A 25,091-nucleotide genomic window follows, 5' to 3' on the forward strand; every position below is an offset into this window, starting at 1 on the left:
CCCAAATCTTCGCTCACCTTAAATCCCCCTTTTATACGGATACCCAGCGGTGCCACGTCCGGGTGCAAGCGCTCGGCCGGCAAGCGGGTTGTGGGAAAGAGCCAGTCCAGGGATGCAGCCTTCTCCTGCATCCCCCCTGCACCCCCACCCCGGGGACCCCCCGATTCGCACGGCAGCCAGGGCGGGGGTGACGTTCACCCACCCGCGTGGCTTCTGCCCGGTGCCGCGACGCCGATGCCCAACGTGCCACCGCCGGCGTCAGCCCGGGCTCTCCATCGGGCAAGCAATTAAATCACGTGGAGTTCATCCGTACTTTAAAATAAGCTTTATTTAGATCTTTTATAATTTTATATTTGCATCCATGCCTTCAAGGATTCTCCCCCACTCACGCGGGGAAAAGTTAAATCTAATGTTACCCATATTTCATATGCTATTTATCGAAGTTCTCTTAAATAAATCATCCTCTTAGTAATTTTTAGAATTATTTCCTAATTTACAAAAAAGCTGAAATGCAAAGGAAACTACTTGATAACAAGGAGATTTGCTCATCTGTTCCGGTGGTTTATCGTTTTAAATTATAAAAACGCAAGGTGGTTTATCGTTTAAATTATAAAAACACAAAGGAGAACAACAACAACAACAAAAAATTAACAAACCACCCCAAAAACCCAACAAAACATATAAAAACGCTTCTCTGCAGAGAAAGATGCCACGGGGCAAACCCTGCCCTGCATCCCCTTCCTCCGTGGCTTCTCCGCATCATCCCGTTCGCAGGAACACACGGCGCGAGGGCATCGGCGGTTTAGTTCGGTGATTTAAGACAAAACACCCTTGTTTTCAACCAGGGCGCGCGTATCGGAATTAAGAAAAATAATACACTATGATAGCATCATTAAATAAATCTTAATACTTTTTTTTTTTTTTTTTTTTTTAAGAGCTTAAAATCATATCGTAAGCATTAAAGCATAAGGTACTTATCTTGGCATAAGCAGAGCGCGGTGCGTGTTAGTGGAGAGGGGAAGCGGCCGCCGCGCCGGGGGGTTGGTTTTGGGGCATTTCCAGGGGATTTGGAAGCACAAGCTCTACCTGCGCTTAAAAAAAAATCACCCCGGCGCCGGAAAAACCTCCCCGGCGGGGACTCGTACCGATTTCCCCGGCCCCCCCCCTCCTCGCCGACAGCGCTGACACCCCAAAGGGGAGCGGGGTGGCCGGCGCCGGAGGGACGACGTCTCGGGATACGGGGATATCTCGGGATATCGCCTTTCCCCTGCTCCCAGCTCATGCCAGACCCCCCCAAATTTTACTCGAAGCAAAGGGTGAACCCCCCAAACGTGGGGAAAAACAGCGGGCAAAGCTTCCACCGGCTCCCCCTCCCCATCATATTTCCCGGCGCGTATTTCGGTTTGCGTTTTCCAAGGCGTTAAGTGCTCCTGGAGCATCTGCAGCCGCGGGGCCGAGGGAGCCCGGGGTGGGGGGGGTCCGTGGCTCCGGCCCCCCGCCGGGCAGCAGCTTCCCAGGACAGTACAGTACAAACACACCCTTCCTCCTCCCCGCCCCATCCCAACCGACGTGGAAAAATATAAAAATCCCAAAACTTCTGCAATAATTTAGTTAGAATAGCTCCTCTGGGTTTGTGCAAATAAATTAAAACAACTAAAAAGGAACGTTAAAACACTTATTTCCAGACCGGCGGCGTTTACAACCAGCCCGTGTTGCCTCCGCGGGGTTCGGCCAGGAAGACATCACAGCAAACGAGATTTTTTTTTTGTGTGTGTGTTGTGTGTTTTCTCTCTAAGGTCCCTCAGCTGGGCAGGTCCTTCGTCCCCGGTTGGGCTCCGGAAAACAGCGGGTTTCGGACAAGAGACGTCACAAGCACAAAGTGCACAATATTTCTGGTATTTACAGAGACACAGCAGTCCTTCAAGTTTCAAGTTTCGTCAAAAAGAAGGAAGAAATAAAAACCAACAAACAAACAAAAAAAAAACAACTGAAAAAAAAAACCCCACACTCAACCTAAACCAACCCAAAGCGACGAACTGAAGCAACCACAAAGGAGTTACCGGTATGGAGAGGAAAAAAAAAAAAAACCAAAAAAACAAAACACAAAAAAAGGGAAAAAACCTGAAGTTACGACACAGCTGCATCGCTCCCAAGACAACAGGTAACACGTCCACAGGCGGGGCTGGGCTGGGGGTATGTACATCGGCGACGGCGAGGCCGGGGAGAAGCTCCCGGCGCTCACCCGGCACGGGGGGGTCACCAGTCCGCGTCCTCCTCGATGTAGTAGTCGGGGGCCGTACCGTCGAAGAGGCCGGGGTCGAGGGACTTGCGCTGCTTCCCCCGGGCGAACACCCTGGAGATGGAGCCGAAACCCATCTTCTCTTTCTTCTTTTTCCGTTTTTGGTCTTCCAGGTCCTCTAGAGACTGCGGGGAGGGGAAGGAGGACAAGAGCTTGGCCACCGAGCTTTTTATTCGCCCCCTTCCCCCAGCCCCACCCCGGGAAAGATGGACCACAGGGTCCACGTCCCAAAAAATATTCGGGTCCAGGTCCAAAGCTATGTTGAGGGATTTTGGTTTCTTAATTCAACCAGCTCAGGATTTCAGCTCCAGGTACGTAGGGACGGTCAGGGCCGACGTTTTAGGGTCACGTCCAGAACGACCACCTGATCTAGGCTGCGCCTTACAAAAATCAAGACCACGATGGGCCCCGAGCACAGCAACCACCTACGGCATTACCTGGAGTTTGGGGCAAATTGTGGCAATCTCAGACATCCCAGGCTTAGATTTCACGATAGCTTCCCTTTTTTCCTTCCCCCCCCCCTTTTTTTTTTTTTTAAACCCCCAAATCAGCGCCTCTGAGCCCCCCAGTCACTCACTAGCACAGGACCCGGTCTTACGAGCAGGATTTAAACAGGGCTTTGTGCCCTACCTGTACAATTGGGTTGTGCAAGTTCTTCTGTACCGGTCCAGGACTGTCCCCCTGCGGCAGAAGGAGACGGATCCAATGGAATCAGCCCCAACACAGCCCGGGACCCCCCCACCTCCGCAGCAAAAAGCGGCTTGTTTTGGCAGCCGTATCGCTGTGGGGCTGGGATAAACCCCCCAGGAAAGCAGCTCTCCAGGTCAGCAAACCTCCTACCCGTACCCCACCCCAAAGCCAACATCGTTTTGGGAAGCGGAGGACCCGCAGCATCCACCCGTCTCCCCAGCAAGTCCCGGGCAGCGGGGAAGCAAGACCCCCCCACCCCCGGTCACGTAGCGCCTTACGTTGCAGAGCGAGTGCGTTCGATGCCGGGGCGAGTTGATGTCGCTCGGCGTGGACGACCGGTCGCCCTCAGCCGCGGAGGCGTCGGAGATGATGGACGGCTGCCGGGAATGACAGGGACTCACTCTGACCGCTGGAAAGCAGGGGGGGGGCACCGGGGAGTTAACACCACGCCAGCAAACCTGACCCCACACAAAGCCTCCGATGCACTTCCAAAATCCCTATTTTTGGGGCATTTTGCCCTTTCCCCCCCCCCCCCATCTCTGGGGGAATAAGGCAGCTCCCCAAAAAGGGTTTGGCTCTCCACCCTGGTCCGTGCCACGGTGGAGGGGGGGGGGCTCACCTTGCCGGTCCGCCGAGTGCTGGGGGTGCGAGTGGTAGAGGGTCTGCTGGCTCTGCCGGATGGCGGCCGTCAGCGGGAGGTCGGCCTGCATCACCCACTCCTGGTTGCCGTTCAGCACCGTCTCGCCCGGCATGGCCAAGGAGTGGCGCTTGGGGACGTCCTTGGTCAGCGTGGCGAGGGACTGCTTGGCCTGGCGAAGGACACCAAGGTGGCAGCGGGGCGTAAAAACCCACGCGAACATCTCCCGGAGCAGCAGCACCAGCAGCGACGCCCTGCGGCACGCTCACCCTCCCCTTTGCAAGGAAATACCCAAATCGCGTTGCTCCCTGCACCCAGCACACCCAGCTCCTTTTTAGCCACGGATTCTTTTTCTGCCGGTATCGCGATAACGCCGCAACCGAACGCTTAAACGCATTATCGCACTAAACATTTCGCTTCAGCAAAACTCGCCGGGGTGTTTCAAGCGCTGAGCTCCCGCAGCAGCGGCGTAGGGCTGACCCTCGAGTCGTTCCCGCTGCGTTACCGAGCTCACCATGGCCAGTTCGGCCTCCAGCTCCTTCATGCGGTTGTCTTTCAGGTCGAGCTGGGAGCGGAGGGCGCTGGCGTGGTCCGTCGCCTCCTTGGCTTGCCGCCGCAGCTCCCACTTCTCCCGCTCCAGGAGGTCCTTCTCCTTCGCCAGGGCTTTCACCGCATCCTCGCTCTCCTGCCGGGACACGGAGCGGCCATCAGGAAGGGGAAAAGCCACGCGCTGCTACAAACCCCCGTCCCACCCTCTGCCACGACCCCCTCGGGGACCGCCCGACCGCTGCGCTGCCAAAGGACAAGCGGCACCTTCGGGTGTCACGAGAGCCCCGTGCCGGCAGCGGGCAGGAGCAGGGAGCTGCGGGATGCAGATACTCCCCCCAAAAGGGATGTCCGCCGTTCACCTGGTTAAAAATCACGTCAAATTTCCCAGGTTTGGCCCCCTGACCCCGTTTCCCCCGGTATCTATTTATCCTTGACCTGCTGCGGTCCAGCCCCTGCAGCAGGGGAGCGTCTGCCCGCTTGCAAGAGGCCGGCTGGGGCTCTGCTGGGTTTTTACCCGGTTGCAAACCGGGTTTCACGCTCAACGTCACCGCCAGCCCCCCCGCCCCGTGCCATGAGACCGGGCTCCCGTACTCACTTTCCTGTGCTGCTCGTAGTTCCTGATGAAATCGCGGAGCTGCTCCTCGCGGCTCTCCAACGTGGCGTACAGCTGCTGCATCTGGCTCACCAGGTCCGTCTTCTCCGCCTTCAAGCGCTTGCGGTCGGCTTTCATGGCTGCGGGAGAGACGACGGCTCAATCGCCGGGGGCACGGCAGCCCCCTCGCCTCTGCCTGCTTTTATTTCGCAGCCACATTACAACCCCGAGGGCTGGGGTCCCGACTCAGGGGACAGCTTGCTGGAAGTCTGGTAAAATCAGGGAGAATTTACAGAAATACCGCGTAGGACAAGGGGCTGCAGTAATTTCTGCACGTTAAGTGCTTTGCCCAACCCTGAACCTGGTCCTGGGCAGCGCTGCAGAAATGCCCTGCGGCTCCCTGCTCCGGGTACACCCCACCAAAATAACACCTGATTTAGGGATCGGAATACAAATATTGCCTTTCGTTCTAGGAAGGATTTTGCACGCTCTTCCACCCCGAGGAAGCGTTGCTCTCGAGGGAGCCCCCACAATGCTCCCCGCGCTCGCTGCACCACAAGCAGCTGAGCCTTGCGAGTCCTTCCTCTATATTAAAAAAACAAAAAAACCCCCCCAAACCCCCCAAAACCCACCAGAAAACCCCCCCAAAGCCACCAAGAGCTGTCTGCGTTACAAAAGCTGCTGGATGACAGCACCATCACGAGCGGGACTCATCTCCGCGCGCGTAGGTCCAACCTATTTCTATTAGGTTAGACTATTTAAGACGGCTTAAACCGCACCGTAACGTCCCTCCGAGCTCCTCCCGGTGAGACGCGTGCGTGGGATAAAGACCTGCCCCCGGAATACAAGAAAAACCATTAAAGTGAGACACTTCGAAGGAAATTCATTTCCTTCGTGCAATTAGCACCGTCGGTACCCGGAATCTATATAAGTAGGAACTTATTTCTGCCACAGGTATTACTGTCGGTGCGTGCTGGGAAGGTGCTTAACGAAACGAGTGCTTGGGATGGAGCCAGCAGGGAAAGGAGAGGGCTTGCAGGTTAGCACAGAAAAAGGTCGGGGGGGGGGAATTAATCAAGGAACCAAATAATAGAAGAAGGAGGAGAAGATATTTGGGACACCAGAGATTTTTACCTGTTAAAAAACCAGGAGATGAAACTCTTTGGACCAATTCCTCTACCATTAAGCATCGGAGGTAAATCAAAACGCAGAAAAAACCCAACAAACCAGCTAAGAAATGCTGCAACAATTCACGCTGGCCCCACGTGCCTCCTGCTGGGACAACTCAGCCCCTTCTGACACCGGGATTTTCCTTTTTTTTTTTTTTTTTTTTTTTTCCAGCTTGGGAAATTACTACCGAAACCCTCTAAAAATAATCACAAGCGGACCACAGCTAAGTTTTTAAAAAAGCACTTTCCCGCCGCCTGTGTGTATTTAGCAACAACCTTCCCCCCGCCCAGTTATTTCACATGAACCTAAAAACTTGCGGAAAAAGAAAAATTACCGAGAAGTCGACCGAGCCATAGCGGGGTGAGATCCGGACCCCGCAGCAGCGGGTACCCAGAGTTACCGACCGCACTGGCGGTCTAAACCCCGTCACCGATTTGGGTTTGAGAGGGGGAATTTTTGCCCCCGTAGCCATTCCCAGGCAGGGTCGATCTCAGCCCCATCCCCGGAGGATACCGCGCTGCTGAAACCCCCTCTACTTTCAAGCTCTTGAACGCTTTGCGACACACACACACGCATATATATATATATATATATATATTTAATTTCCTCGAGGATACTGAGAGGCTCTTAGGAAAGTTTAAGTCACATTTGCACTCTCTGAAGCTGGAGGCACCAAAAAGCTCCTAATGAATTTAATTAAATAGCGAGTCCCCTATTGCATACAACCTGTTTTAATTAGCGGCGGCACTCAGGGTCCTTAAAGATTTAGGGAAAACATTTCATTGCTTGCAACAAATAAATAACTAATGTGGTCAGAAGTACTCCCAGGAGAAGAGTACGTACCATATCCCAAGGCTGAGTATTTCCCAAAACTCACACCAACTAGTACTGCAAGAAGACGATGGACTTGGAGTATTACAAGAGCAGGTTTTTTTCCTATTAACCCAATAGGACAATTTACTATTTGTTGCAGAGATTTGCTAAAATTAATGCACTTTTTTTTCCCCCTCCAATATTACCACCGCTCTCTCTCCTCCAAAACCAATTAGCTCCTAAGCTTAAAGAAGATTTATCAGTCATTTGAGAACTTCATTCCAAACCCTATTAATAGGAAATTAATTGAAAGAGGCAGGAGAAAAATAAAAAGTTACGCAGAAGCGAGCAGTCAGGGCTGCCAGCAACTCCTGGACCGCGCGCCGCTCGCTGCGGCGGCTTAATACATCCTTAGCAAACAAGCCCAGTTAATTACTCGGCCAGGGAAAACGAGCCGCTGCAATCCATGGCATGACAGCAGGGGCAGCCAAGGCGGAATAAAGTGGGTTTTCGATGGCCATCGGGGCCATCCGAGGAGGTGAAGTGGCTTTTTTCTTTAATCTGATGATGCAGGGCCAGGTTTCTGTATCCCAACCCCCCAGGAATATTTAAATAAACTCTCCGCAGCCCATCCGCATGGCGGGCTCTGGCAAAACCTCCACCCCGCTCGTAAACCCCAGACAACAAGAGAAGCGAGAAATCCTAAACTCGTTCCGTGAGCGGAAAGTTTTTCATCTCACCCGGCTTATTCACGTTATTTATTTCCCCCTCCCACTCCAAGCACAAGGCAGAAGCGGAGGGGGATCCCAGCAGCAAGCGATGGGAAGGACAGGTCGGGAACGGCAGCGTGAAGCCCCCCCAGCTCTCGCCACCACCCCCCCCCCATCCCCGCCTGCACCATTAATCCTGCACGAGGTCAGCTCGCGCCCCCGTCGCTTGAGCTTCCGCTTCCTCCGTCCCCCGAGCATCGCTCCGTCGGGAGAAGGATGACAGACGCAGAGCAGTAACGGGACCTGCTCCGTGCTGGGGTCCTCTGGCCGTCAAAACAATTAAAAATCACCACCACCCCCCCACCCCAAGCGCCTCCTGTTTCCAGCTTTACCTAACGAGCTGACATCTAATCGCTCTGACGCACCAACCTGGCACAGCCTCGCCCGGCGCAGCAGCGCGGCTGAAACCCCCCAGCGATGCCACCACCGAGGTGCCACCACCTCTGCCTGGCCCCAACATCTAACAGCGTCGGGACGGGAATTAGGTACCGCACGCCGAAACCAGGCATCGCCCTAAGATGGGGGCTGCTGTACGTAGCACCCCCCTTTCAGAATTAGTAATGTCAGACGAAGGGAAAATCAGACGGCGGTGGGTCGCACATCTAGCCCAGGTTTGCCTGGAGGACGTACGTGTAATAATTAGTTTGCCTGCCTCAGTAATGTGGTATTTGATGAAAAACAACTCTGTTCAGACCATAGAACAGCGTCTCTGCCTGGCTTCTCGCTCCTAGGTGAAGCGGCAGAGCCCAAACACAGCAGCCGCAGCCCACCTCCGACCCTGCGCAGAGCGGCTCCCTGTGACTCCCACCCGCGCGCGAGTACTTCCCTCGCCCCGCGCAACGTGGATTTTCACGCCAGGAATGGAATCGGAGCCGACTCCATCGCTTACTGAATCACACACTTAGTTTCTAACGCGGAGGAAGACATCCTCGGGGGGGAACCGCTCAAGCCTCCGTGATGCCCTGCGCAAGAGGAACGCTTAAACCCATCCTGTCCCATTAACATTCGCTTAATTTCTCCTGTTTCTCCATCCCAACCATGAAATTCAATATTGTCACCATGACTAACCCATAAAATCGGTCAGCCCTGCGCAGGAATCGCAGCGCCGCTCCTTGCTGTGTAATTAAATAGGCACACGCGCTCCCCGGGCGCAGCCGTCACCGTCTGCAGAGAAGACCTTGCCGTTGAAGACGTCAACGTTACGCGGCGTTGGGCAGAGCCGGCACTCGTTCCTGGGCGCGCGGAGGTACGGCGCAGGCAGGAAACTCGAGCGCAATGTTGAATTTCAGGAAATAATTAGAGGCGGCCTTTGCCTGGGGGAATTTGCCTGGAAACACCCTGCTACGAAGCCAAGGGCTACCCAAACCAGAGCCAACAGTCATGACAAGGTGGTCCATGACTTCTGTTGAGTTTAAGGGGGGGTCGGTAAAGGAGCAGAGCGGGTATTCTGTACGGAGCCCCACGTCCCTTTGGTGGAGAGGGCTTCCTTGGCTGGGACACCCACGCGCCAGGACACCCACGCGCCAGGACACCCACGCGCCCATCCCGTTGCCACCCACCCCGTTGCTGCAGCCAGTTGGGAGCACCGAGGGTTTCTGCGGGAGGCTTGTCCCAGCCCAGACGCCGTCCCCAGGGGGTCACAACTCCAAGCCGGAGGTCTGGGAGGGAGGAGACTGGGCTACAACCCGTTTGCGGAGCAGACGTGAAGTTGCTTCCCAAGCAGCGGGGAAAGCCAGCCCGAGGTTTCCACCTTGGCGCTCGAAAAGGAAACAGAAACCAGGTTTGCTCTCCGCGTGATAATCCCGCAGGCGAGCTCCAGCATATTGGATAAACCTTCCCAGAAATGGGGTTTCTGCCACGAGCCCACATGCTCAGAGATGTCACCTGGCCAAGAGGCTCCTCGAGTCCTCCAGGCGCTCGGGCACGGCCCCTGTCCGCAGCAGGACCCAGCAGTAATAAAGCTGTCTGCAACTTCTCCCGTCGGAGATTTCCACATCAGAAATCCAGACCACATCCATCCCTTTCCAGCTGGGGCCGGGGAAAATACAATCGCGCTAACACTGTCAGCACGATCCCGAGTCCCAGCCTCAGCAAAGGAGGAGAGGACGAGAGGATGGAGCGCTACAGGATTTTATTTGGATGTCAATTAAAAAAAAAAAGAGTGCAAGAGATGGAATTAGCCCAGAAAAAGGAGCAATAAAGATGCATAAAGCGCATGCTGCCAAGGATACAGAAACTACTTGAGTTACTCCCGCAGAGCATCCTGTGCTGCACCAGATCTCCGCTCCCTCCCTCCGCAGCAAGAGCTTGTTAGCACGGCACGGGGAAGATGCTGCACGGGCTTATCGTCAGCTTTACCCTCCCCGCTGTCGGAAAGGGCTGGAAACGCGCTGCCGGGAGGGACGACGAACCCACCCTCCTCCATCCAGACCATCACGAACCAAACCCTGCGCAGTCGTGCAAAACGAAGGCTGTTAAAACTGCCGGTGCCCCCAAAAGTAAACCCCGATGGCAAACCCCCTCTGCCCGGCGAGCCGCTATCTATCTGAACTGGCTGCATCGCGCTTCCAGGCTCGGTGCCAGCAACGATGACAGATTTCCATATAATTTATCCGCTAATGACATTACACGCGACCCAACGCGGGTCACTCGCCGCTGCGGGCGCAGGGATGCCGACGCTGCCAAGCGCGGGGCGTCCTGCGGCGAGGACCGCGGGGCTTTGCAGCGATGCACGCCGCGCGGTGGGAGGCGGTCGCGGGAGATGCTCCCCGACTGCGGGACGCAGCCAAGACCAAACTCTGAGCTACAGGACGGCACATCCGGGTTTCCCCAAGCTCCTTGCACTGCCTTATCCCGCAGCTTTATTTCCCCAAGCGCCTCTAGCAGCCGACACGTTTCTCCTGGCAGAAACATTCACTGGGCACCGTTACTGCCAGTTTTCCTCCCCTTTTGGTTACCTTTCTTTACGGACAATTTTTCACGGAAAGGAAAAAAGGATTATTTTTCTCCCCCCCTCCAGCTGCTGATCCCATTTCCACGTTACCCATCTATATCCGCCACCGCACTAAGCCTGCTCTGCTGCCCAGCGCCGCCAGCCCGGCTCACGGGGCCGGATCCAGCCCGGCGAGCTTTTCCAAATCATGCAAAAGCTTTCCAGTATTGCAGGGGAGGGAAGGAGCATCGATTTTAACAGGCTTCTTGTTATGCAGCCTTTCCAAGTACAAGCTGAGATTCCCTCTTCCCAGCCATCACACCTGCAGAGAGCTCCTGGAAAACCAATCCCAGCGGTTCGTATGGCGGCCAGTAAAAGCCCAATAAAAACCCAACCTTATATTCCTTAAATACTCGTGATTCTCAAGCCAAACTCATTTTTCCTCTGTACTGTCCTCCACAGAAGTGCGTATGACCTCACTGCAGCTTCTTAGATGACTTATTATTACTCTTATTTTTTTTTTTTGCAAATATGCTTAAAATAGTTCTGCTTTTCTGTATTTTGCATTTATCAGCACTTCCCCCTCCCTGTCCGCACAGAGCAAATATTCTCTAATTAACGTTTTTCTTCTCCAATTACAGTTTTATAAGCCCAGAGCATTTCCTGCTGCTGGAGGCTGCACCGGTGGCACGGGGAGGGGGGCAAGATTTTGAAGCTATTTGTGCTGCGTTACTAATTCGTACGGATGCTTTTGCAAATCGAGGAGCAAGAAAATAAAAAGCACGTAGACTGGGGTGCTTTTTCTCTTCTTTTTCCAAAATCCCCCCACCCAAATACAGACTCAGCCCAATTCCCTGCCCCAATTCCTATTGGGGCTCTCCCCTCCCCGCTTCCCACCGCCGCTCAACCTCTGAGCTTGAAAACTTCTGACAGCCCCTCTTCATAATCCGCAAACACGAGCTGACAAGTGGAAGTTACACACGGTATGTTGGGGATTTGGGATGATATTTAGAACCGTGGCGCTGCCAAGGTTTGACACACAAGAGCGTTTCCCCTGCTCAGGATCATCCCCCGGCTCTGGCTAACAAACCGTCCTGCCTGGACTTACTGCCGGTTCGGTTTTTGGGGAGGAAAAGCTGCAATGTTGCGGTTTTTTGCCCTGCGCAGCCCGGTCCCGGGGCTCGCAGCGAGCTCGCTGTGCAGCTCCCAGCCCTGACCGCTGCAGGACAACACCCAAATCCACATGCTTAGAAAGGAGGAGACCCTGCACGTCACCTGGAGACCCTGCCTCTGCTTTCCGCAGCCCTCCGGGAAACTCCATGCGGGATAAGGAAAATTGCACTCACCAGGAAACTCACTGCTTCCCTCCTAAAAGATTCCGAGAGACTCAAATCCAACCCGCCCCCACCTCGCAAACGTTTCCAGCTGCATTTCAGCTGCTCTCCTGGCTCCAGTCTACAGCCAGCCGTGGAGGAATTACTTTGCAATGCTGCAAACGCTCCCCCACACCCCATTTCCCAGCCCGTCGCTGCACCCTCGTCCGTCCAGGCTCCGCACTGCCGGGGCAGGACAGCGGGGGGGGGGGGTGTCCCTGGGGAGCACTGCCCTGCAATCACACCCCCCGCCACGCGTACGTAGTGAACGGACACTGCGTAGTCCAAATAAAAGGGACAGCTTTTCCTTTCCTCGTTACTTAACTTCTCGGAACTCGAGGGTCCCGGGGAGAGGTGCGTGCTAAGAGGGACGCGCAGCCCTTACCCTGCAGAGCCTCCTTGGCGCGCGCCAGCTCCTGCTCCTTCTGCGCCAGCTGCACCTTCAGCTCGGTGGCCGAGAGCACCTCCGGCGACTTGCTGCCGTGCGTCTCCTCCAGGTCTTTCGTCAGCATTTCCTTCATTTGCCGGAGCAGGTGAACCTCCTCCTGCAGCTGGGCCACCTCCTCCCGCAGCAGCGCTGGAGGAAGAGGAGACACAATGCGAGGAAGTGACCGACGGCTCCCGGCACGGCCCCACGCCCCCGCTGCCAACTCAAACCCCGGGGAAACCCTGCTGGGGTGACACACGCACGCACACACGCATGCACCCCCGCTTGCAAAATGGCTTTGCACAGCCCATAAGCCTGCAGCGGTGCTCGCAGCACCCTGGGAATGGAGGAGGAGGGAGGGATGTGATGGGGAGACACTTGGGAGGGAGGGGACCTCCACCGGGTACTGGTTTCTAGTTTTACCATTAAAAAAAAATACATAATAATAATAATAATATCATCACCACCAAGAACCACGTCCCCATCCAAACCGCTCCCCGAGGGGGTTGCTCACAAGGCCAGTGTCCCGCAGAGGCCGCCCAGCCCCACTATGCCCCGTACGTACCCCTCGGCTCTGCCCCCAGCCACCCACGTGTTCGGGGAGCACTCTACAAAATTCAACAAAACCACTCAGACCGGAAAGGGGAAGATGACAGATTCACCTGCAGACCGGAATCTTGAATTTTTCAGATTTATGCCCAGCGACCGCAATGCTCCTCAAAAGCAGCTGCGTCCCAGGAGCATCCCAGCACACCCCAGCCCAGGTCCCCTCTGCACCGGGGGAAGCTCCAGCAACCTCGTTCCCTATAACTGCACCCACTGCTTAGCATAAGAAAGCGCTTTTCTGCTCTTTCCACATTGCACCCATCGCCCTCGTCTCCCCTCGCTATCCTCTTCCCGCAAACCACACTTTTTGGCCGTGCACGCGCCGCTGCAATCCGCCATACGAGCCAGATATCACGACCCAAAATGACCTGTGCCAGCGCGTGAACAATTTGAGTTTGCTTTTCTCCCCCTTTGAGAACGCGCGGAGAAGACCAGTTACTCATCCAAAGGGGCTTAGGAGTTTTCGGGTTTGCATCGTGCCTCTAGACGCGGGGAGGAAAAAATAAATCCCTTGGCATGCATGTTACAGTTACCGGAAGAAGAAAATAGAAATGAAAAATAAATGCTCCCTCTCCGAGCCGCTGCGGTTGGGTCCTTCCCCCATCGCCACCGAGCATCGGCCAGCTGGGGGCCAGCGGCTGGGCATGAACTACAGGGGGGTTTCCCCTTCTATTTTGCTAAGGTCCGTCCCCCCCCCCCGGCACCTCTCGGCATCGCCAGCGCACGTGCACCGGGCCGTTTCCTTTCCGCCGCCGCCTGCGAAGCGAGGAGGGGAGGCGATGCCGGCGGCAGGACGGGGAGAGGCGGCTCCCCCCCGGCCCGGCCGGCAGCTGCACCAGGAAGGCATAAAATCTGGTTTGCATACTTGAAATGCTTCCCGTATGAAAACTGGCAAGGCCCCATTTTGTAAATTATTTAGCAATAAAGTCACTAACGAGGAACAGTCGAGCTCCGGGCTGGGGATTTTGGTGCAGTCCAAAGCGCTTTTTTGAAAGCTGTGCGAAAAGCAGGAACCGAGGAGCGGCCAAGGCCAAAGGCGTCTTCCCCTCCCCGGGGGCTGCAGAAACGCAGCGTTTCCCCTCCAGCCTTTGGGGAACCGGGAGGGGGACGCAAGGCGCCCGTACGTGGCGAGATATTTACCGTGCAAAACCCCCCCCCAGCGTCTCCCCCCCGGCCACGGAAAGCCCGTTTTTTTTTTCCCCCCTGATAATTCCTTTTCACCTTTCATTACAAGCTGCTCCACCCAGGAGATCCAGCGGGATATTCCCTAGCGAACGACTCACGGGCAGAGGAGGACGGAGGCAAGGTGGGCTGAGCAAGGGCAACCCATCCCGCCGCACTTGTGCAAACTGCGGCGTTTCAGAGGGAACCCAAGAAACTTCCTCCAGCCCCCAGGGACCCCTCCAGGGAGGGGAGAAGGGAAACAAGCCCAAGGACGGGTGGTCCGGGGGGGGATTTCTGCAGCAGAGAATCCCGGAGGAGCCCTTTGGCGTGGCCCGAAAGCGGCTTTGCAGCTGCTTCTCACAAAACTCCTTCCAAAGCGTTGCACGAGGCAACTTCCCCAAAACTGCGCCGTTCCCCTCCGGTGCCCGGTCGAAAATGGTGAAAAAACAACTCAAAAGCATTCCTCCTCCAAAGCATGCAGTAAGGCAATTTAATCCCCAGCTTAGCACTCGGCTCTCGCTACAGGCAGAAGCTACTGAAAGCTGAAAATTCAAGATCTGTAAGAAGCTGGAGGCGCAACCCGGAAAGGAAAATGCAACACCGCGCTCCCCACGCCGCCGGCTGCCGGACGCAAGCCGAAGTCTATGGAGAGACTTGAATTATTGAACTCAGGATCAGCCACACACCTGAGATTCTTACTTTTTTTATATATATATAGAATTTAAGATATATATATACACACACACTACAAAAAATAGGTTGTGCTTTGCGATCTATCTTTATTTTTGCAATACGTATCTCTTTTCCTATATATATATATTGCAAAGCACAACCCCTTTTTTGTATATACAGATATATATATAAAAAAATAAAAATTGCAAAGCACAATCCACGCAGCCGAGGTTTGACAAGAAAACCCCTACATCTCTCGCTAAGCTCAAACAGCGAAAGACACGCCGTCGGATCTGTTAACGCATCACAAAATGCTGCGGTCCTCGCTCTCTTCCCAGTTCCCTCCCGGCTCGCTGCCGACGTCTTCCCTGGAGTAACCAGGGACGGGCTTCGAGGCAAGTCAAACCCTCCGCGCTCTTCCCAGCAAGTTTTTAAAGGATTTTCTGGGAAAGAAGCTGGCCTTTCGGGGAAGCGATGGGAGCTCCAGCATCTCCCGCTCTCCTCGGTTTCCTTTGGAAATCACTTAACGGGCAATTTCTTGCGTTATATCCGGCTTCTTCATAGCGCCTGCTGCCAGCAAGACTGGGGCTGGACCCAAGCAGTGATCCCACACGCTGCCTTAGACCTGTAATTACCCTCATTTGCATACAGGATTTCCACCCCGCTCTGACATTTCCCCATCCCCCCTGTGCTCATCCACCAAAATTCCACCCCCCCCCCACCAAAGCACTTTTCCGCCCCCAGCACCGAGCATCCGCTCGCCATCGCTCTCCTCCAAGTTTCCATCCCATCTTAACCGGCATCTCCGGGTCGAGGGTCCTACGGAGAAAGCCAATTTTCTTTGCATAAATTGCATTAAAAGAACAACTTGGCTCGAGAGGCAAATTTGAATTTCATTTTTAAACGGGGGAGGGAAGTCCCCGCTGCTACGCCAAGTTTAAGCACCTAAATAAACGATCTGAAAAGCGCCATTTGCAGGCAGCTCTCCGTGAACGTTACAGAAAAGTTCCAATAACCAGGAAAATAGGGCCAATTTTTCAGAAACCTCATTTCAGCCTCTATTTCTTCCGCATACAGACGGCTCAGCGGGGATTGCCATATGCCTTCCTGTGAGCTGGCTGGGTCTGCGCCTCTGCTGGAAGCCGCGGAGGAGCTGCGCGTGGCTCGGAGCGAGCATCAGCCCTCTCCAACGGGGACCAGGGCTCAGCGCCCCACACGAGGGGGTCCACGCGCATCTGGAAACACGATGCAAAAGTACAATCCGGAGAACAGAATGATTTAAAAAAAAAAAATTTTTTTTTTTTTTTTGGCAGTTCAACCTTGCAAGCATTGCTATCTTGGGGTGCAACGTTAAGTTTAGCATTAGGAATTGCCTCCCAAATGGGACAAGCCCAATGCAAAAAGCTTCCCCAACACATTTTCCCCAGCGTTTTTGCACTTTTTTATTTTTTCCTCCTTTTTCTTAAACTGTTTTTTTGGAGGGGGTTGTCTGCACACTGCAATTCCCATCCATCGCGCAGACGAGCTCTGTCGCACGCCGGCTCATTCCAGCCCCTTCCAAACCCGCCGCAAGTGGGCAGCGGTGAAATTAATGCAATTTAAATATTTCCTGGACTAATTGATGAAAACTACCATTCATGCCGAAATAATTGGCTGCTAATTATATTTCAGTTGATAGCATTAAACTTCCATGACACTGTCGGATTCTGCATCCTTTATGCTTCAAGCACCGATTAGCATTAACAGACAACATAAATAAGCAAATTTTTTGGTGGGTTTTTTTGGGGGGGTTTTTTCTTTTAATTGCAGCGAACACCTCCAGACAGTATTTGGGGCTGAAGTTTCCACTCTGGCTCCTGCAAATCCCATCCCGGACTCCTCTCGGGAGCAGATGCACCGGCCACGCAGCAGCAAAGCCTTTTACTGGCCTCGGAGCAAGCATCCATTTAAAAACATCCATCTAAAAGCCTTTTTTTTTCCCCGCACAGCTCAGCTGACACCATTGCCGTACACATGTTTCTGTCTTTGGAGAGCAGATATTAAAAATGAATGCGGTATAAACGACAAGGTTTATCTTGGTAGAATTAGTATCTTAAGCGAAAGCCGTATTTTGTGCCGCTTTTGCAAGTTTATCGGCAAGATGGGTTTTGCTTTGCTGGGCAAAGGGTTTATTTTTTTATCCAGGACGTCAGCAAGAGAACGGCCAGCCGACTCCAGCGTGCCCCGGGCTGCAGCAGCGGCGTATCGACCACGGGGGCGAAGAGCGGGCAGAGAAAAGGCTCGCTCGTGGCCCAAGCGCTTAAAGTCAGCGGGGGATCAGCCCAAAGGGTGATTTCACAGCGCCTGCACAGAGATGCAAACGGGGCGGGGGGAAAAAGGGGCAAAAAGGGAAAACGCAAAATCTCTGTGTTAACGGCAACACCTAACAGACCCTCACCTGTCAAAAGCATGGTGTAACCCTTCCTCCCTTCTCCCTCCCACAGAGCTTTGGCCCAGAATATATATATTTTTTTATATACGTATATACAAATATACACCTAAATACACCTCTGTCCTCGGAAGAGGGAGACAGAAGGGTCATAGGATAAAATACATTATTAGAAGAAAACAAAGATTCAAGCCCTAGGGACGAGTTGAGCTCGTATTTTAAGGAGCATCTCATCACCTTTGATCACTGAGTAGCTCCCCAGCTTGGGACCCGAGTCTCTCGCAGAAAGGTGCCACCAAACGCTCCTCCCGAGCAGCCTGCACGACGTACGGTTACGTACAGTTTTCCCCTCTCAGCACGTCTCCGCCAGCGGTAATCCGGAGGAAAACCGGGGATCGCCAGGCACAGGGCTGGGTGACAGCCGGGTGCCAGAGCAGGGAGACACGGGCACCGACACTCCTTAGCAAGTTCAGGTTAAAGTTTTCACCCCAGGGATATAAATCCCCGCAAACACCATTTCTGAGCATTTCCCGCGTTAGACGCTGCCTCGGCACTTCCATACGGTCGCAGCCCCAGGACGGGATCCCCCCGGTTGCACCATCGACCGGCGCTCGCACCCGTCTTGCTCACGGCCACGGGGCAGGACACGCAGAGAGCGCCTGTCTGCAGAGCTCCCCCCGCACCCCAAAAAGGGGATTATTCCCAACGAGCCAAAGCCCGCTCGCTGGCGGGTGTCTCTCAGCAGATGTAAGGAAATAAAACCCGATATCAAGCTGCCCTGCCCGCCGGTGGGGAAGGGTGCGCAGAGGGGTGCAGGAGGCCGGCTGGGGGTTCCAAAGGCTTTCGAAGGCGCAGGCGGTTTGAAAGCAGCCGGGGCTGGGGGGGGGGGACGGGACACACACGACCCCCGCAGCACCGAGCCCTCAGCGAGCTCCCGGCACACGCTCCGACCCCTCCGTGACACAACACGCACCGTGGGGAGCGGGGAGCCGCCCGCCCCACCGCCGCGGGGGGAGCTGGAGCCCCTCGGCCCCTAACCCCGAGCTTCGGCCTCGGCGTGGGGGCACGGCACGGCTCGGCACGGCACCCCACGGCACGGCACCCCACGGCCACCCTCCACCAGCTCGGAGGCTGCTCGCCGGCCGCCCGGCGTTGTTTTGTTTCTCCCAGGAGGAAGCGAGCTACAACGGCACAAAAGCGAGGGAAAGAAATGCACGCCGAGCTGCGAGTGTGTGCGTGTGCGTGTGTGTGTCCCCACTCCCACGCCGCAGGACCACCCCCCCCCCCCCCCCGGGAGACCCCCTTACCTGCGTGGGCTAAGCAGGGACACAGCACCCTGCCCCTCGCATCGTCCCCGGCCGCCCCTCGCCGTCCCCAGGGACCCGGACAATAGGCCGGGCGCGGAGCAAAGCCGTGCTCGCAGCGGCACGTCCCCGGCTTGCTCTCCTCCTGCTCCGACTTCATGGCGGGGGGCGGCAGGGTCGGGGGGGGTGTCCCCGGGTGGGCGGGCAGGCTGGCTCCTCCCCGGCACGGCGCGGAAGTACGGCCGGCACTACCTGTGCCGGGAATTTGACCTCTCGCCGGTCACCGAGCTTCCCCGGCCTGATGTCACGGCGGCAGAGGAGTGGCTTTGCCCGCCGCCGGGCCCGGGGTGGAGGGCGGAGGAGGAGGAGGAGGAGGAGGGGGGGGGGCCGGAGCAGGCGAGCTCTCCTTCCCGCCGCCCCGGAGCAAAAAGGCTGCGCAGGAACCCGGAGCCCGGCCGGCGGCGGAAATGATTCCCGGCTCGCCGGTCACCGCTCCTGCCGGCACCCCACCGAGCAGGGGCGGATAACGCCCGCGATGGCCCGGCCGCAACCAGCTCTCGGCCACCCCGCTCTGCGATGCTCGGCCAGGAACCGGCGGGGAAACTGAGGCACCGGGAAGGTAACGCACGGCAAAGCGGCCCCGGCACACCGCTGGTGCTAGCCGTTCCTTTGCAAGGGAAAGCCGTGCAGTAAAATTCTTTGCGATGCAATTAATATTTATTTTTGTCCGGGCAGGTTGCCGGCCTCCCCCCTGCAAACCGCCACGACCGGCCCTGCAGCGAGGGAAGGGCAGAGAGGGGGACCTGGAGGATGGGATGAGCGGGGACACGGCCAAACCCAGCGAGAAAGTAAGGGCCACTTGATTTTCTGTAACAACGGTTGCACGAACGTACGCCAGAAAAAACAAACTCTCTGAAACCCAGAGCTTCTTTGGGTTGCCTGGGTGCTGCTTTTTCTCTCCTTCTGGTACACGCCGCACCGTTACCTGCCTGGGCCACGCGGTTCCAAGCCCTCCCCAGCGGCCCCACTTTTTACATTTATTCGCCCCGCCAAAGAGATGAACCACCAGGCAGAGGCACGCTGGGCTAATGAATTTGTGCCAGTCTCTTTGTCGCTACCTGGGCTAGCAAGGATGACCACTGCCCAGGGCTGGGCGGCCACCGCCCCAGAGTGGGGACCCTTCGCGAGCAGCTCCCAGCACGCTGCCCGCACCCACCTCTCGCTCCGCCCAGGAGGGCGAGACTTGCACAAAGTTCAAAAAACACAGTCTGAGATGGAAAAAAAACCACCCCAAAACTTAAATCATATTCTGCTTTCCAACAGCACCCAGCATGCGAAGCTTCCGCCAGCCGCTGCAAACCCAGCTCCCCGCCCTGTGGCAACAGCATCTTAGGCGTGGGGAAACTGAGGCACGCCCTGCATGCATCGGCCTTTACATTTTTGGGAAGTGGGTGACAGAGCATAACTGTGGGAGGAGCGAGCTGCCCCTGGCTAGGAAGAGACGCAACCGTGGCCGTCGCATACATCAAATGAGCTTGGGTCAATAAACCAGGTCCTTACTAGCCCCGTGCCCCACCGCTGGGCATCACTCCCCTCCCTCCCCTGCCGCTTCCTTGCCAGCGGCTTGAGAAGGAGAAGGGAGTTGGTTTTGCGTTGCAACAAGCCACGGTTCTCATTGCAACAAGCCTGGGTACACACAACGGGCCGGCGCTGAGACCGCTCACATTGCTGGCAGCCCGGGGCGACGCGATGCCCTCGTTGCCCCAACCTCTGCCATCACCAGCCTCGGCTCCTTGAAGCTCACGAACCCTCCGCTCTTGGCCGCTGTGCCACCTCCCATCGCTCCCCGTTTGCACAACTCCCCTCCCCGGAGATCAAGTCGGAGCGCGCCCGCCTGTGCCGACTCAGCTCCCGATGCGGCGGGGACGCCACGGCAGCCGGAGCAACCCCACACAAGTAAGGAAACCCCGCTGGGTTTGGGAGCACCCGCTGATTTAATTCTGCTTTACAAACAAGCACGGCGCAAAGGTAAGCGTGCACCCTCTTGGCGTGACCTGCCACGGCACGGGAAGGTGCAGAGCAGCAATGCCGCTAAACCAACGCAAAGGGAGGAGGTTCTCCACGTCACGGGCGTTGCACAAGCCCCAAGCTCCCCAAAAGCGGCTCCTGGGAGCCTCCTCCGACCTGCCACGCTCCTCCCTGGCAGAGGAGACCGGTGAGCGAGCGGGAGGGCTGGGCTCCCGTCCTTGGTCCTGCTGACTCACGGTGGACCCAGCCGCATTACTCACGCCCGCAGCGCCCGTCCTCATCCCCATCGCACGCATGCGGTTGGAGGTGCTGCTCTTTAATCCAGCGATGCTGCCTCCAGGGGATTCCCCTGCCCCTTCCTGCTTGATTGAAAACCCCTTCGGAAGCGCAAGGAAAAAGGGTGCCGGTTAATTAAAAGGCGGCGGATGCCTCGGCTGGGTTTGCGCGGTGCAGCCGGGCTCCGAGCGCTGAGCGTGTCGGGCAGCGGTCACGCTTTTGGCTGCAGTTAAATTGGGGTTGGGGTCTGGGTGGCCTCTCCTTGTTTTGGAGCACCCCGTTACCGCGTGCCGGTGGTGGCTGCTGCCGGGAGGGAGGTGACACGACAGGGAGCTTTGCTCGCACAGTGTCCCCTCCCGAGACAACACACGCAGAAGGCATCAGCCCTGACGAGAGCCGGCTTTCCTGGGGAGGCTGGGAGGGAAGAGGTCGATAACGGAGCCAGTATCGGAGACTGGGATTTCCACACAACCCCAGACACCCATATTTCTGCATGAGGCAGTTTTGCTAATTAGCATGTAAGTGGCTTTTGCAAAAGATTTGTCCGTGCACGTGGGCGCAGGGTGCTGCTGCACGCAGGATGCCTTGGCCAGGGCTGGCTGGGGACGCTGGCCCTGCGCGGGAGGAAGACGAGGCCGGGGGAGGTATTTTTGTCCATTGAGCCATCTCCTGTGGATCCCAGCTGCCGCCTGCACTGGGGACAGGTCTGGCCCTTCATCCCAAATCCCAGAGGGAGCTGCTGGCCCCCTTCAGCCCTCCTTAGCCAAGACCCTTCTGCAGGGACAGGGCAGGAAGGACCGTTCCCACCCAAGCCTGGCCCAGAAGGTCTCTGCAGATGGGGCAAGAAGGGGCTGATCCGAACTGGAGAGCCTCCGCCAGAGGACAAACCTGCATCTCTGGCTTCCCAAAAGCCTGGAGATCCCACCAGGGTTATGGCTCTGGAGCGAGCCGGCTACAGGTGGTCACCACCAAAATCTCCCAGCTCCTTCAAGGTCGGGCTTAAAATCCCAACATCATCGCCTACAAGGGCGGAAGCCGCCAGAGACTTGCAACAGAGCGTCAAGTTGGGGTCAAAAAGCACTTGAGCATCGCCACTCAAAGGCGCCGTTCGCACCGAAACACTTCATGGCAGTTGGTGGTTGACGAAATGCAGCTTGACCATATGGATGTTGATGTATATTATTGCCCTGAAGGCACAAGCACCTGCAGTGACTGCTGAATAACCCAAGCCTGGTGAGAAGCATCTCTGCAGAAGGTCAGCGATGCATCTCTGTACCTTTGGACAGGAGCTGGTCCTTGCAGAGCTACATCTGACCTGGAGAACAGAGCTGTCCGTAAAACCACATCCCACAGACCGGAACAGAAAAACCAGATCTCCTACAAGGTCTCCTGCACCAAAATGCCACCTACGCCCAGGAAAACTTGGTAAAACATTTCCACGCGCCTGTGGAAACCCCCTTCCCTGTCTCTCACAAAAAAAAAAAAAAAAAAAAAAAAAAAAAAAAAAAAAAAAAGATAATGAAGCAAGGTGTTGTTTCGAAACGGAGCTGATTTCTCCCCCCCTCCCCAGGTTTTTCTTTCAAGGAAAACTTTTCTCAAAAATGACACATTTTTGTCAAACATTTCACTGGTGACAAATTGGCGTTGTCACGGAGGAGAGCGCTCGGCTGGGAATTTCGGAGGCGCTTCGGGAAGCCTCCGTCTGCTTTTACCGAGTTAAAAATCGGCGGCAGCGCGGTTGCAAAACACAGTGTGTGAGGCGAAGGATTAATACCGTGGAGCTGGCTCCAAAACGAGAGGCCGTAAGAGTAATGCTCGTTCAGGAACTTGTCACCGCTTGGCACCTCCTCCTCCTCCGGCACTGCCGGAATATTTTAAGCTCCCAAAAATCGCACGTGCATCGCCGAGAGTTTTTGCATTGATTCATTAAAGCCTCAACAGAGAGAAAAATCCAAAGTTTGGGGTTTTTTTTTTATTTTTTTAATGTCTCTACCCAGGCCATACAGAGTGACTTTCCCCTTCTTTAAAATACCATTGCAAAAGCTGTTTCCAGTGTAAAGCAGCAAAAAACCCCTAACGACTGAAGGACAAAAATCATCATCGGGCCGGTTCCCGTGCTCCCCGTTGCAATCTCATTTGATACAGTTTCCTGAATTCATCACGGTTATTTCTGTTGTGTTTTTTTATTTTATCATGAGAATTATGGTTGTTATCACAGACATTTTATGCCTAACAACTTCTGGCTTCCTTACGATATTTTCATTCAAATGCTAAAAAGCTGTAATGAGACTAAGATAATGGCCCGCAAAAATAAATGATAGAGATCAGAAAAGGGGGAATTTGGTTAAAAAAAGAAAACAAATAGAAATTATCCATCCTAATTAGCATTCAAAGACAGTAACTGGGTGGGGGGGAATGTATTCTGGAGAGGGTTGTTTTACCTGGCACCTAAACCCCAACGCAGCCTGTCCTGCTCCATCCCGGGCGACGAGCGCCTCTGCTTCGGAGAGTGGTTAGAAGGGAATGAAACCCCAAAAACCTAATTTCTGGGCTCATTACCAGTTTGTATTTACATCACTTATGGCCACGCATCCAAAACCTCAGCTGTGCCCTTGCCGCTCACTGCCCCCGCCTGCCACATCTGGATCCCGCCGCCCACTGCCACATCTGGATCCAGCAGAAAACATCACCGACTCCTTCCCATCCTCCCCAGCTTCGTCAGCGCTAACGAGCACGCGGGGAGGCGAGGAGCAGCCCACCAGCTGCAGCCACGGAGGGGACAGGCCACGCCGGCCACCCGGCTCGGGTATCGATCAGCGAAACGTGGGCTCTCCGAGAGCTTTGGACCGCTGAACCCCACCAGAATCAATATTTTCCTTTTTAAAATAACGCTGGGGGCAAAAGCACATCTAAAATAGATTCAGAGTTATTCTGGGTTTTACATTATTCATTGAACTTCATCCTATGTCATACTGCAGCGAATATATTACCATATATGATGACAAAGAAATTGCACAACTCCTGCGAATATACGATAAAGCGGCAGCCTGGGCTGCTAAAGCAGCCCGCTCGATTGGCAATCTCTAATTAGCAGCACATAATTACGTCGCTATACGTTGAGGTTGTGCCTGTACCACCAGCCACTTTATAGTGAACGAGGAAGATAATAAGTTACAATAAATCAAAATTCTAATAAATCAAACAGCAACAAAACCCGCAACAGGGCAGAGCCGCGTGGCAGGTTCCAAACTTTTGCAAACGTTTGCTCGTCGAGTTCTGCAGCGTCGCCACGCACGAAGCCTTATCTCACCCGCTGCACGGCCAGGAACGTCACTGCAAGGCCACCCAGGGCCATCGTGTCCCCAGGGCCACCCAGCTCAGCGCGTCCGAGAGGCACCAGCAGGGAACCGGCTGCACTCACAGAAATAATAGGGGGGGGGAAGGAAGCCTACCAGGAAAGGTTAATAATTTATGTGTACGTAGAAACGTGCTCCCATTTCTAAAACTCCCTTTGCATTCTCAGTGACATGCGTGATTTTACTGGGGTTGAAGGTAGGCAGCTCACCTCCCAGTTTGGACACTATCTCTACCCACCAGATGTTGTGCTTGCTTTTTATTTTTTCCAAAGCTGCACTTTGGCTTCCAGAGAGTTTCAAATAAGCAATTCTAATGATCCCTCTTCATTAACCACTCCAGCAATACATGTATGCATATCAGGGAATCCAGCACAGAAAAACATCTTTTTACGACGCCTGCTGCCCACGCAACCTGCCGCGTTCATCCACAGGAACAGAACTCACCCAAACCCCGTGTCTTTACGCCCAAAACCTGCTGCTCGCCAGGCACGGGACCAGGCGGTGCAGGGAGGGGAGGGCAGAGACCAGCCACATCCCGCTCACGTCCCCACCCGCACCTCCAAAGCTGCGAGCTAAGAACATTTCACCCGATAACGTTTTTGGGGCCACGCGCGGGGTCAGACACAGATTTGGGAGTGGCTGCGATGCACCGATGGAGTTGAAAACCTGCGTCCCGCCGGCACCTTCCTTCCCACCAGCGAAGAACAAAGCCCACCTTAGCGTGCCCTCCACGGCGCCCGACGGCTATTCGACTGGGGTTTGTTCACGGGCGTCAGTGAAGACTCAAAATGACGCTACAGGACAATTTTTTGGTTTCTTGCAGGAATTGCAGAAAAGGAATAGAGTCTGGCTGACGTCGCTCGGCTTTGCAAGGCAGGTTCGGGAACCCTTGGGGGGGTGCGCGGATGAGTGACCCCGTGTGCCCGGACGTATCCCGTTCCCCTCCCATTTGCTGCGTGTATCAACAGAATATTTATAAATCAATTGCAAGCAATTAATCAGCTA

At 55.2% G+C, this 25,091-nt stretch overlaps 1 protein-coding gene and 1 long non-coding RNA gene across 9 annotated transcripts in view; one reads left to right on the forward strand and one right to left on the reverse strand.

Annotated features, from left to right (window-relative positions):
• Nucleotides 1-334: 334 nt before the first annotated feature.
• The window catches only part of KAZN (kazrin, periplakin interacting protein), a 226,066-nt gene continuing 201,309 nt past the window's right edge, over nucleotides 335-25,091 (reverse strand). For 5 of the 8 annotated variants that reach the window (XM_054849758.1, XM_054849761.1, XM_054849754.1 and 2 more), the window contains 7 exons: nucleotides 12,211-12,402; nucleotides 4,771-4,907; nucleotides 4,141-4,311; nucleotides 3,609-3,798; nucleotides 3,268-3,398; nucleotides 2,930-2,980; nucleotides 335-2,424 (listed from right to left, as the gene is read on the reverse strand). In XM_054849758.1, coding sequence (XP_054705733.1) covers nucleotides 2,257-2,424; nucleotides 2,930-2,980; nucleotides 3,268-3,398; nucleotides 3,609-3,798; nucleotides 4,141-4,311; nucleotides 4,771-4,907; nucleotides 12,211-12,402 — 1,040 coding nt within the window. In that variant the 3' untranslated portion in view covers nucleotides 335-2,256. Of the gene's footprint in view, nucleotides 2,425-2,929; nucleotides 2,981-3,267; nucleotides 3,399-3,608; nucleotides 3,799-4,140; nucleotides 4,312-4,770; nucleotides 4,908-12,210; nucleotides 12,403-12,914; nucleotides 13,382-18,429; nucleotides 18,624-25,091 lie in introns of those variants that run through there. The other 3 variants (XM_054849759.1, XM_054849762.1, XM_054849756.1) reach the window with 3 other exon arrangements.
• On the forward strand, nucleotides 18,795-22,238 carry LOC129215853 (uncharacterized). Its single transcript, XR_008580109.1, has 3 exons — nucleotides 18,795-19,045; nucleotides 19,162-19,274; nucleotides 19,750-22,238. It is a non-coding gene; the product is annotated as an uncharacterized LOC129215853 (long non-coding RNA).

This window comes from Grus americana, chromosome 21, assembly GCF_028858705.1.
Source record: "Grus americana isolate bGruAme1 chromosome 21, bGruAme1.mat, whole genome shotgun sequence".
Classification (NCBI taxonomy): domain Eukaryota; kingdom Metazoa; phylum Chordata; class Aves; order Gruiformes; family Gruidae; genus Grus; species Grus americana.